Below are 13,674 nucleotides of genomic sequence, written 5' to 3'. Positions count from 1 at the left end.
GACTGTTTTGCTGGAGACCACTTAGCTAAAGTATTTATCACTTCTACATCATTCTCACTGCACAGACATTTAGCGTTGCTTCTGCTAGTAAAATAAAATGCATAAATGCAGGACAAATGTGGCACACGGGGAGTTCACGACACCACAAGCTGAAAACAAATAAAGCTAGTGAGCAAAGCAGTAAAATGGTAAAAGGAAAATTAACTTGATTTGAAAAGCATTTGGCAATCCTCACCACCCCCAACTCTCCATGTTACATACAAACACAACAGCGTCTCTGCAGCTTATTATACAGAAGAAAACACTAATGGCTGATAATGATGGAAAAGGTTTTTGCATTGAAGCTTGACAGGTTTGTGATTTTCCTGATGCAGGGAAGACCAAAAGAGCAGTGACAAGATGTGATGCCTGGTGGTGCCCTATATTAATTCCTTTGCCATGTGAGCTGTGAGATAGTTGACCTTAAAAGTCCCATAATACCACTTAATACTGCACTTTCCCCCCATACTGCAAATTTTCAGTAAGACATTAGTAATCCCAGTAAAGGAAAGGGCAAATGCTTTCTGCCGCTGACAAGCTAAGCTCTAAGTGCTCAGATAGGAAAACAAACAGCATCCAAAGCACTAAATCTGGATACGTTTTGAGATAAGAGCTGCTAAAAACCGTGTTAAAACTGAAGCCAGGGAGAATAAACTCAGAAAGGGCAATTAAACTTCGCTCTTGGCTTGTTTGCACTGGCTGGTCATTTAAAATCACCTGAAAAATGGCCACTGTATGATTAACTGGGAGATAACAGGGTGTATCGCACGTTCCAGCTCCCGCCAGAGGCTCCGCAGTTCTATCAAGACGCCAGTATTTAGTGCTAAACTTTATAACCCCAAATAACCCCAAATGTGAATTTTTAGTGTTCTAAGTTAGTCCTTAAAAAACATTTATAGAGTAGATGATAGTGATTCAACCGAGCGACCTAGGAAGGGGGACTAGAATGAATATTGACTCTGCTTTCCCAATCTGTGGTTTGTGGTAAAGGAAACAATTTTCAATTCTCCATCTTTCACTACTGCAATTCTGACTGTGAAATAAAGACAACACCGATATTCTTCATTATTGTTAATGCCTTTATGAAAGGCTGATTCGGATTTGGAATTGCTCTAAAGTCTACTAAAGTGATTAAATTGTTTAAAAATTACTGACCTAGTTCATTCAGATAGCTGTAGGGTCTCCAGTCTGCAGTTTCTCTGTCAAGGATTTTGTTACTGAGCTGTTCAAAAAGTATGATAACGGGTTAATGCTGAAATAAACAGACAGTTCCCACCCAAGACTTCAGCCCAATGGGGTCACGAATAAAAATGGGAGATGACTATTACCTTGGCCTCACCATTTCAGTCCTTTATCTGTATGCATTTGACAGTTGTTCACTAGCATTAGGGAAAATCACAAAGGAAAGTCACTTCACCAAGCAATGAACACAAGCATGCTGGAAAATACAGGATTTCCTTCAGTAACCAGTAATCACGACTCGAACACCTGTGCACATGGAGTGACATGCTGGCAGCTGCAAAATAACTAATGAAGACGGATGGATCAAAACCATCTACACAAGCATGCAGATAGGAGCTGTTTGGAACAAAGGGGGTTTGCTGATACATCTACGTATTTAGTTAAAAGAGATGTAAAGGCTAAGAGATTTCTCTCAATTCAAGGAAAATAACATTGGCAATAGCGAAGCATAAAGCCCTGTGCGGATCTGCCAGCAAAAACGGAGAGGAGTCCAGGGCTGCCATCCAGATGCCGCTGATGGAAAAACAGCTCTTGCAGCGCGGCAGCCGGGGCCCTCCGTGCCCGGGGCTCCCGTGCCAGCGCGGCTGGAGAGCGGCGGCACCAGCTGGAGAAGGTGCTATTGCATTAACCACACGTGTCAATACGCTCTGCATTTTTCTGCTATTTGTAGCAGCATCACTTGAGGTAAGTAACGCTTAAGCACAATGCCAAGGGGCAAGCGCAGCGTCTGCCTGAGGGATGGGGATTTTGGGGACCTGGAGTGAGCTCACTGGAGTACCTCTTACGGTGGCAGCGAACGGAGAGGGGCTGCTGTTTTGAGGGTGCATGGTTCCACTAGACTGGGGCACCACAGCCAAAACAGCTGGTGATCTTACAACAAGTGTGGTGAAACACTGGCCAGGGCTGCCCAGAGAGGTGGCAGATGCCCCGTGCCTGAAAACATTCGACATCAGGTTGGACGGGGCTCTGAGCTACCTGATCTACTTGAAGATGTCCCTGCTCAGTGCAGGGGACTTGGACTAGATGGCCTTTAAAGGTCCCTTCCCACCCAAACTATTCTATGATTCTATGATCAGATGAGTCCCAGCAAGGAGGGTCGGTGAATCACGGTAGTTGCTAACGCTGCTGAGTTTTCCACCTCAACATTTTTCCCTCGAAAGCCACACCTGCTGAAAGTACAGCTGATCCCAACAAAGTGTCAGTTTAAGAGCAAATCCCAACCCAGTTTCTAAAAAATTAAAGCTATGATGCCATCGTTGCTCTCCTGTGTCTGCTTCCAAACTGGAAAGCCTCCTGCCGTTGTAGCAGAGGGTTCAGCTCTGCTATTTTACTGTATTTACAAGAAAATGCTTAACTATAAAATAGATTTAAAATTAAAGTACTAAAAATTACCAAAACATTTCATTTTTCCTGATCTCTCATTCATTTTTGCTTAGCTTTAAATAATGGGTTTTAAGAACTGGAACAAAAAAACCCCACTGATGTGTTAAACGTCTATTGGGATATAAAATAACAGCAGGAAGGAGAAATGCTGGAGCGAGAAAGGGGAGGAGGAGCTGGGAAGCCATGCAGCTCCTCTGCCCCTTAGTGACCGCACTGGGGAGGGCTTAGGGTCAGGAAACCTCCTCTAGCAAAAGTTCCTCTATAAACAGGGCAACAGGATCCTCCCAGCCGGCCAGACGTGCCTCTGCGAGCTCCCCAAAGCTGGGGCACTGAGGAGAAAGCTGCAGAGCTCTGCAGCCTCTCCCTTATCTCTAGGGAAAGCATCTGCACATACTCCTCTCTACCAGGAGCACCACCTTTAGGGCAACTACACTATATATTACAAACTGCACATTGACATTTAGAAGCTTTTATCTGATCGCAGAAACTGAGTTTCATTTGGGTGAATATTTGTAACAACCAGAGGCAAAACGCTGCCCTCATTGACTGAATCCTGCTGATTGGATTCCATTGATGAGGATGCAGAAAGTCGTCTGATACGTTTTTATGTAATCTGCCCTGGCTTAAACAGACACAGGAGAAACCACAGTGCAATCGCTGCGCAGGGACACAGCAGACAGCACAGAGAGAAAAGGCTGTGCACGCAAACACATGCACAAAATGTTGCGTCTCTCTACAAGCAACTGCACAGTATTTTTAGAGCTATTCAGCTGAAGCTTTTACACAAATAGGTTTCATCATTTGCAAAGCACGTAACTGTGCTCCAAATGGGCTGACCTCCAGCCTGGAAGAAAGATTCAGGACACGCAACAGTGTGAATACATCAATGACACACACACACAGAGGTACGCGTGCGTGTGTGTGTGTGTGTATATATATATATTTATATAAGTATACACACAGGCGCACACACAGACAAAGATAGATTAATACACACTGGGTTTGAAAGCAGCCCATTTCAAATCCATCTGAAAGCCAGGCTCTGGATGAAAGAGCCCCCGCTGCTGAGCCACCAGCACTGACCTTGAAAGAGGCATTAATTCAGGGCGGTTCTGCGCCCTGCGCTGTGTGGGAAGCGAAGCCAGATGATCACGACGGTCCCTTGTGGCCCTACAGTCCATGAACCTCACGCCAGACAGCACCAGAAGTGCAGTGATAGCTCTATCTAGTGCCTTGTCCTGTTCCTTCTCATTTTCTGTCTCTGTATATTCCCACTAAGGGAACACGTGTCATCAGCTCATTAGGCACCTTTGCACCAGCCACTCTCCTCAAGGACATGCCCAGAGCAGGGAGAAAGTTGATAAAGCTGGTTGCCTGCAATATTTCTGAAGCAATCATTGCCTGCGAGCAGTGGATGTGACTGCACATCCTTGCTCCTGGCACAGGCTGTGCATCTGACGTCTCCCAGTTGACAACACAAGAGTCATTTCTTTATCATTCAGTGGCTCCTTGTACTCCCCCAAAACCAGGACCAGAAACACTGACAGCAGGTAGCCGGTATGGATGGATGGGGCAGTCAGAGCACGCAAGCGATGAAAAGCAGATTGGTTTGTAATGTGGTCGCAGAGGAAGGAAGCCGACGTTCCTGGCCCTACGCTCGGCCCGTCTAAATCAGCACAACCCCACTAACAGCACTGTCAGCTTTCATCAGTGGAGCTCATGGCTCTTTTCCTCATTTCAAAACTTGCAACAATAACATAAATGCTGATTTTCAATCCAGCTGTACCACTTAGATCACATTTATTAAAGCCTTTGAGTTGCTATTAAAAGCTGTGTTTTTGCAGGATTTATAGATCAGCTCACAAACCTAAAATTTGGCATGAAGAGCTATGGGCTAGAATTGATGTTTTTTTAATGAAATGATTTGGGGACATTTCTAAGTTTTTCAGAATGCAGTAATTACGAAGAAATGTGATTATAGCTGTCTCTTTGTGCTACTATCATTTCTTAACACACTATAATTTGTTAACTTTTTTTTTTTCAAGATAGAAGATACTTCAATTTTTAGTGTGAAGCAAATTTCTTTTCTAGAGGAAAAAATACTTCATAGTAAATTTGTCCACTAAAAATCCTAGCTTGTAATTGTAGCAATTTGGTTAAAAATATCTCATATCTAGCAACTTTTCCTTTAAGATCAATGAGATACTAGCATTAAAGCAAAGTAATTACCTGCCCATCTGAACCAGCTGGTTAGATCACAGCGGCAAGTTGCTCACCAACATGCCATTCGTCAATGCTCAGGTTTTCTAAGAAGCCCATGGTGATTAGGGAAGTCAGCACCGGCAGGGCTCCACCATACCTCTATCCTCCAAGTCAGCAATTGCTAAGAGTTTTGCCGTTAACTTCCCTGACTACTGACTTCAGGTTTCTGTGGCTCAAGCCCGTGTTCCTCAGGTTTAGGTGGCCATCCTGAACACCCCGCAGCGATTCTGTATTTGCAGTCTTCCTTTTTCTGGGGCAAGTTTTAGTCAAAGGTACTTTAATGATGCTTTCTGTGGCTGAACTCCTTTTTATGAGCTGGGTGACATCCAGTCAGACCATTTCCAGTGACCGCTGCTTTGCAGTTTCTAATTTTATGTCTTTAGTAGAATTTAGAACTTCCTTTAATAGATGTGAATCTGCTGGCTTTAAAAACTCAGGACAGCTAATAGCAGTTGATTTTTGTGATGTCTGTAGAAATCAGCAACACCTGGGCTCTAGCTGCAAGGCTGCTCCCTTTTGGTAGGGAGTAAGGGTGGAATTAAGAGCTCTGCAAAGGTGAGAATCCTCCATTTGCTCATGGCATACCACTGTGGCAGCCTCACGCTTTAGACAGAGTATTTTTCACACAGTTTTGCAGCCTTTTGTAAAGGGGAGCTATATTCCTCCATTCATACACAACACAAAAACTCAAATATGGGGCTGGTATTGAAGCACTGAGTGGTTCTGTGAATGGTCCCACCGAACTCCCTCTGAGCAAAACAGGTCTTCAGCATCTGAAAATCTGGCCTCTAACGCAAGCAATGACAGCTCTGGTGTGAAGGCAGTAAGTGGAGGTAAGTGTGTAACTCTAGTTACGCACTTCATGTGTGTTTTGGTGCAGTAATTCTATGGCACAGTTTCACTTGAGTTCATGTATGATGCTCCTTGGTAACTTGCAGCACGGTTATTATTTGCTGCTGCACATGTTGTAAGAATAAAGGGAAAACCTACTCATAGGAGCTAATAAGCAAAGGTCAAACTTTGCCTTCACTTAAACTGATAGTAAAATATTTACTGACTTCAATGGGGCCAGCATCTCAGCCAAGCTGAGTTTGCAAGCTCACTCACACAGGAAGAGCATTTACTTGTAGCAAGGTGCTGGTAGTTAAAAACTGAGATGCAGGAGCCTCTGCCTCCTCCTTAAGCCCAGAGATGTAGCGCCGTACTCCTGGCCCTCGCACAGAGCCACAGCTCAGCCCTACCACCTCCTGCGGGCAGCCGGGGCAGGCTCCAGGGACGCAGGGCTGGAAGGGCTTTGATCGCCGAGTCCCTGAGTCCAGCCGCCTTTTACTGCAAACACTCAGGCATATAATCACTTAGATAGCTGATCAAGCTCCATTTTAACAGTAATCAGATTTCTTTGTCCCATTAGTCTTACTGGGAAGCTATTCCAAAATCTCACCGATCTGATGTTAGAAATCTAATTTCCAGCTTCGATGCATTCATGGCCAGTTCATCCTCATTTGTTCTTGTGCCAGCTCTGTCATCTAACTTAAATAGCTCTTCTCCCTCCTAGTGTTTACCTCGTTGTATTTATAGATGGCAATCATACTCCCTCTCAGCGTTCATTTTGCTAGATAAAAGAAGCCAAGCCTTTTTTTAGTCTCTTTTCATATGCTCCCCCTTACCCACCCACTTGCTTTTGCCCGCATGTGTTCCAGCCCGAGCACTCCCCTAGCACAACTAACCAGTCCTGTATACACCAGGAGGATTTTAGTGCCTTCACTCATACTTGTCTCTCAGAAACTTCAAAGTTTTTACCTTCAGGACATGCGTAGGGTCCTCACCAGTGGCCAAACATCCGTCTGGCAGAGGGGAAATGAGAAGGTGAGGTGCCTTCCCCCAGTCCTAGAAGAGAAGCGGGAAGGCCTGGCACTGCTCCCTCCCTGTGAAGACTCACAGACTGTGGTCCTCAATGCGATGCTGGACCTTTTGGCTTCTGCTATCAACCATCCCTGTCCGCCTTGCTTCCCTAGTGAAGTACCCACCACGCGCACTGATAACAGCAGTAGGGTCAGTAAATGCAGCCAACAGCGTAGGGCAGCTGTGCTCGGTGCCCGCAGCCAGCCTGGCCCCTGCTGAGCCGGTACAGCGCTGGGAGGGGAACACAGAGACGGCAGCAAGGAAAACAGAAAGAATACATGTATGGTTGGGGGAGAAAAGGGAACAGGAAAATGGATATGAGAGGAAACAGGGAAGATAATAGAGTGGAGAACACACCAAGGGAAGAGGAGAGAAAAGACAAAATAAGACACAAAAAGAGAAAAGAGGCCGAGAGGGGCAGGGGGAGCACAGGAGAGAGAAAGCCTTCTCAAACTGGAGCAGCATCTCCCCGTTGCCCTCTCTTTGTACCTTTGCCCAAGCTGTCTCTCTGAAAGAAGCGATAGAGGAATGGCTCCAGTCCATCGCCTCAAGGCATCATCTCCTTTGAGCACAGGGAGGATAATCCAGCCAGGACTCCGGCTCAGCAGTTCAGAGATTCCTCTGCCATTTTTTTCATTTTGTATCTGCACCGGTTCCTTTGTGACCCCAGCTGGCACTATAAAGAAATGAATCCTCCAAGTACAACTTGTGCACATTTCCCTGCAGAAAGTGGGAATGGCACCAGACAAACCGATTTGGAAATGAAACTCGTTAAGGCAGCCATTAGGGGCTTTATATGCTCTTTTGTCTTACTTGGCTGGAGAACTGCATAGACAGAAGCAGAATATTTTTGGCCATCCTCAGCTATTCAGCACTGCAAAGCATTCTCATGAATAAGTAAGGTGGTGGCAGATCTAAAGGAAAAGTCAGACCATATATTCTGATAAGTGCCCTGAAAATACCAGATCCATTGTTTTTCCTCTTTTGAACATCGGGACAACCTGCTGACCGACTACTGATAGCCAGCACTGCAGCAAGGCAAGCAGCTTCCAGACTAGCCCAAACGCATCTCTTGGATTTTAAACCTTTTCGGCAGCTTACTGTTTAAAGTAGCTTTGTGACGAGATGGCACTGCAGGCTAGGAAATCAAGATAGGTGCTTGCTTTGACCTTTTCTGAATTCATTTAAATTACTGCAATAAGATTAGTGGTCCAGACCCGCACTCACGGTGCTCATGCTGGATTTGACATTATGAGCATTTGCACTTTCAATTTGGTGAACAAAAACGCATGATGCAAGGGGACCATCTATATCGGAAAACATATTTACACATCTGTCTAAACTTTTCTTTGAGAAATCTCTGGAGCCAGCCCTTTTATTACATTATAATGAGATTTTCTTTTAATAACCAAGAAATGACTTACAGGACCACATGCAGAAATACTTTTGCATACCCCATCTCGTAGAATAGGGTCTTTTTTGCATTAATCTTGTTGTCATGGCTTTCCAGTTAGCAGAGCTACATTTGGATTAAGATGACACAGCCTGCAAGTACCATCATTTTTAAAGCTGACAGCCTTGATGAAACCAATCGCATTTCCTTTTCCCTCTGCTCCCTACCCTTTGCCCCACCTTGGCTGATTAAGGCTCTCAAGGAAGAGCTGTCTTACCATTTACCATATCTAAATCTATTGCTAAAGTGGTGAACTGAGTAATAGTGTAGTCCATGCACGGTCCTAGGGAATCACTAGAACATGTGATAAGTAAGATACTCCTGGATGTTCGAGCAATACAGCCTGAATAGCTCTGCTGGAGAGGCATAAGTGACAGCAGAGCTCTCAGAATGCCCCCAGACAAGAACAGTGCTCAGAAGCGTGCTAGATGCCTTCTTGCATCTATTCGCTTGTCTGTGTCAGCAGGAAATTTGTGTGTCTACTGAGCTGGGAAACAATGATATAGCAAAGTTAGATTACTGACTTAATGCTTCATTGATTTACTTTTGATATATTATTGGAGAATTACAATTACCTCGTTATTTATCTTTTCTGAGAAGCAAACATACCTTATAGTTGCAAAGACACCGAGGCTTATTGACCCAGACAGGCATGTGCTGAAACTCCAATTACCACACACAGGTTATGAAGACACACACAGGGGAAAGCAGACCTTTTAGTGTCTGTTAGAGCTACGACGTCAGGAACTGCTAGGCTGGACTCTAAAATAATGCTGGCAGACAGCAGGACCCAACAGGCATTGCTTTGGTTGATTTCCTTGAACTGATAAGAACATTGCTACGGTGGGGTGGGGTAATATCTACCTTACTGGAGCTGTTTCCATCCAGATTACTGGTAAAGAAGCGTGAAGTCACACCACATGAGAGAGTGTGGTAGCTTGGATTGGAAAAACAATGTACGCTGCCGCTACCTTGAGATACATCTGGGAAGAAAACAAGTCATCACAAAATACTTTGGAAGCCATAATGATTCTTAAGAAACCGAAAACATGCTAGAGACAATCTAGTATAGAAAACTTTGTTAGACTACTGGGTGTTACGAAACATGTCCAGATAAAATCTATCCTGCTTTACCGTGGTGTGAAGCTCTTGGCTATTAACATTAAGATAAAAAAGTGAAATATTTAATTAGCACAGTTTTATCTTTTTGAAGATCTTAGAAGTGTAATTCCTGACAGTCCAGCTGCTTCGCAGATAAGGGAAGAAATGCAAAACTCAGGAGATGGATGCTCTGCAAAACAGTTTCTTCCTTAAACATGTATAAGAGCTACTAATGAGCATAACCCTTGTGGTTATGAAACAGTTAATTAAAACTATTTTTGTTACAAAAAAGGTAGTTAATGTTAGAAATCAAGGTGCAAAGGTTTAGGAAAAAAGAAAGCTGTGGCACTGAAAGGCAAACTTGGGCAATCACATCGTTACACTTAAAGACATTTTATCTATTTCCTCACTTTAACTTAGGAACACATTTACCAAACAAAATAATTTACCCAGAAAGACATCATATTTATACTGGCAGTTCTAATGAAAACATCAATCCCAATCCAGTTCCAGTTTAGCAATAAATTGATAAGTATTTTGAAGTACCATCAGAAGAAGGAGTGAAAAACTTAAACTGAAGCAGCATCATTTAAACAGCCAAGCCCTGTAAGAAGTAAATGAACGGGTTAGTTTTAATAAACCATGGGCTTAAGTTCTAGGCGGAAAGGTTAGTTATAGGAAGCATCTTCACATGGAAAGGGTAATGAAGTGCTGGGGTGGCTGCTTGTCCCCATCACTGGAGATCTTTAATGAAGGCCGGCAGCAGATGGGCGAGGAGGGACAGGGCCCCACTCACCATCAGCCACCTCTCCTTGCCCTCTGCGGCTGCATTCCTGTGAACATGCACTTTGCTTTGCTGACATCTTGTGGAGATCTAGATTTAGCTTAATTTAGTGCAAAATATCCTGTTTCAAATAAGTGGTTTTATCTGCAGGGTGTCTATTACAGAAGTGCCGTGGCACACAGCTGAGAAAGGGAATCGCACAGGCACATGCATATCTGACCGAGCATTTATTTTCTGTTGAAACACACAGAGCAATTTTTGAGGTCAGCTCTATTTTGTAGCAAGTGCAGAGCCTTTTAGCCCTAGCTGTTTTCAGAGGTTATTGCTAACAAAGTATCTCAGATCAGGATGTGATTCCACAATTAAAGTCTTCGCATTTAACTTCTTTTAGCTAGCCACTGCTCCGCACAGCAGGCAGCCTGCCAGGACTTTGCCATCTCCCCTAACTATAACTCTGTGATATTTGCAATAGAATTAAAACGAAGCAGGTATCCCTTGGGGTCTGCAAATGAGAACTGGGGCTGGTACCCAACCACGGCCATCAGCGTATGCCCATCCCAAACACAGCTGCTCACATACAGCCTTGAACCTGCTAATGAGGGTCTGGCAGCTCAGCAGGGGCGCAGAGCTCATCCACCCGTCTCACGACCTGCGGTCCCAGTTAAATATAGACGCTTGAATCCATGTCTGTCTGCTTTGTAGGTGAGTGTTGATGGCTGAGTCACGCCATCTCTCAGCTCTGCCTCCCCCTTCCCTTATCTGTCATGTCCTCGCTCAGCTGCGGGCAAGAAGGACCAGCTCGAAGGAAGGGAGGCATGGTCCACTGCCTCTGCTGTGAGATAAGAGGGCGCATACCGACGTTACTGTGAGCCAGCTGACGCGTTACAAGTTCACACCCAGCTTATCTGGCCATAGCTTGTTTCGTGTACCTGAAATGAGCTGAAGGAAAGTCTAACAGACTGCCCTACTACTTAGCACAGCTGAATTAATGAATCTGAGCTCATACACAAGTCTGCATCACCAAAAATCTTTTCTTCCTTCATTGCATGCAGCACCATGTACTCAGAATTACTCCTTCTACACAGTTCCATTTGGTCGATACTTAAGTACCCACCCAGGCTGATTTACCTTGATAGCACAGTCCATTTTCTACACATTTATTCATGAAGCTCTTATAACTGCTGGCTGGAAATACATCAAATTCAAATCTAATGCTATCCCAGTTAAAAAAAAAAAAAAAAAAAGAAAATACAACCCACAAAAACCCCTCTCTTCCCAAACATGAAAATTTTATTCTGCTCTGAACAGTAAGCAAAGACTTAAATGCCTAAAAGGAATGATTTAAAATAAAACAAAAGAAAAATCCCCAAAGGTTATGTTAATGTTAACACGGGGAGATCAGTCCCGCGACCGGATCCATAATGGCAGAGTCCTGCCGCAAGCCCCTCAAGCCTGAGGCTGTGCTCCAGGGGAAGACCTATGAGGTCTGGATGAAGGCCAGAGGGCTCTATCACTTGAAAGACCGAGCTTCTGCTCCGAGCCAGGGCTGTGAGGTGACACAAAGAGCACCGGTCCCCATCCCGCAGCAGCAGCAGGACAGCGTAGTGTGGAAACTGGGCACAAGGCCAACCGTGAAAAAAGGGAATAAGCAAGCACTCTGCAGTAAATACAAACCCAGATATCTCAAGCTGCAAAATGGAACTGTTTTTTTCTTCTTTTTGTGTGGATCTTCTCCAGCCAGGCAGAGTGTCAGTAGGGTGGCTGAAGACTCCGAGCAGGAGGGTTCGCTTTGCCACCTCCTACTATGCATCTGCAGATATTTCTGTAAATGTCATGTCTAGGCTGCAGGATCCACGATGCTCTATTTGTATTGAGCTTTGCTTAGGTTTTGGCTCTCAGCATAGGATTCACCCATATCAGAAAGTTTGTTAAGACCTTGATGAAACCTCAAGCATCATGTCAGCCCATAACCAAGTCTTTGTGAAAGTCCTGAAAAGAAATCTCTGCTGCTCTCCAGTACTACTGCGTAGTTTTCCCTTCTGTCCCCATCTCTTTGAATTATACAACCTGCATTTTAAACTCTTTTGTTGGATGCAATGTACCGTTCTCATGCTGGGGAGCACCACTTTGATTTCAGGCTTATTTGGGAAAGTCTGCTCTCAAATCCATGTGCTGTGGTTAAGCTCTCCCAGCATGGGTGGTCTCCTTTCCCACTGGCTGCTGGGCAGAGTGTGTGTTTTGCTGCCACATCCTTCATCCACGAATGCAAAAGAGTCTAGGGGCTGCCCAGGGGGTTCCCCTTCCTTATAATCTCTCTCACGCATATGCAGGGATTATCGGCATCAGAACAGCCGAAGACGTAAAGACCAAAAACATCCTCCAGAAATAAACTAATGTGCTGAAAGAAATTACTGCCTCCAGGAGCCTAGGGATGTGCATATGTGACTCTATTCAGAAACAACACCACCACTACCCTAACAAGAGTAAACAAGCAAAATAGCAACAGCGGTGATTCAGGTTAGCCATAACAGGGCTGGATGCTGCAGTCATGGTTCAGGTGGAATTCCTGCCAAAGTCCATGGCTTTACATGGGATTATATTAATTGGACAAGTACCTCTGCATAGTATTCTGTCCTTAATCCACATACAAAACTCCAGGTGAAGGCTGAAATCCCTATTACCTCTATGTAATATTGCTGCTGTCCTTCAGCATCCGCTGCAACGCACAAATGCACACAGGCACTTAGATACACATGCGTTGTTCTTGCCATCCAGCCATGCTAGGAGTCTCTGTTTCTTATCTGTGATCTTGTCTCAGTATCCATCTCCCCATTTTCTGCTGGGGAAGACGCACGTCAGCACCTTTAGCTGTCTTTCTGCTCTATGGAAGCAAAAGGCTGAAAACAGCATTGGTAGGGCCAAAGCTGGGAAGGTTACTGATGGGTAGAAAGTTTCAGTAGGAGAATGTACTGGAGGACAGTCAGAATTTGGAAGGGAGCTTTCAGAAGCCCTTGTCTAGAATTTGTAAAGCCTTTCTAACAGAAAGACCAAAACTTGAAACAATGCTGATACCTGCAGACAATTTTATAATGAGATGAAGATGGACCAGCATGATTTCTAGATTCTTCAGTCTTCCTCTGCAAGCTCAGATAGCAGAGCTTTTCAAGGCGGAGGCAGGAAGAAAACTGTTCTTGTGACCTCCAGAAAGAGATGGCTGACCCCACTCAGCTGCAGCTTCCTGAGTCATAAAATTTATATTGCTACAAGGACTGCACAAATAAAAGAAAGAAGAAAGAAGAAGAAAGAAAAGGCCCAGTGTCTGCATCCCCATCACTGATTGAGATGAACAGGAAGGAGACATTATCCAATTTCTTTCTAGAGAAGCCCATACAAATTCACTGACCTGGTGCTGTGCAGGACTGCAAGGACCTGACACTTCAGGTTTTTTACAAACTGATTTGACGCAGAGCAGCAATGCCACAAGGGCAAGAATTAAATTCACTGTCAT

At 44.5% G+C, this 13,674-nt stretch overlaps 1 protein-coding gene across 1 annotated transcript in view; it reads right to left on the bottom strand.

The window, feature by feature from the left end:
• The window catches only part of MEGF11 (multiple EGF like domains 11), a 279,625-nt gene that overhangs the window by 13,544 nt on the left and 252,407 nt on the right, over window positions 1-13,674 (bottom strand). Inside the window, exons 22-23 of the mRNA XM_054214943.1 lie at window positions 9,146-9,264; window positions 1,195-1,261 (exon numbers count right to left, since the gene is read on the bottom strand). Of these exons, the coding sequence (XP_054070918.1) occupies window positions 1,195-1,261; window positions 9,146-9,264 (186 nt within the window). The remainder of the gene's footprint in view (window positions 1-1,194; window positions 1,262-9,145; window positions 9,265-13,674) is intronic.

The sequence above is a fragment of the Rissa tridactyla genome, chromosome 9 (assembly GCF_028500815.1).
Source record: "Rissa tridactyla isolate bRisTri1 chromosome 9, bRisTri1.patW.cur.20221130, whole genome shotgun sequence".
NCBI classification, from domain to species: Eukaryota; Metazoa; Chordata; class Aves; order Charadriiformes; family Laridae; genus Rissa; species Rissa tridactyla.
Note: the sequence above shows the minus strand (reverse complement) of the source record. Positions and strands in the feature narration are given on the sequence as shown.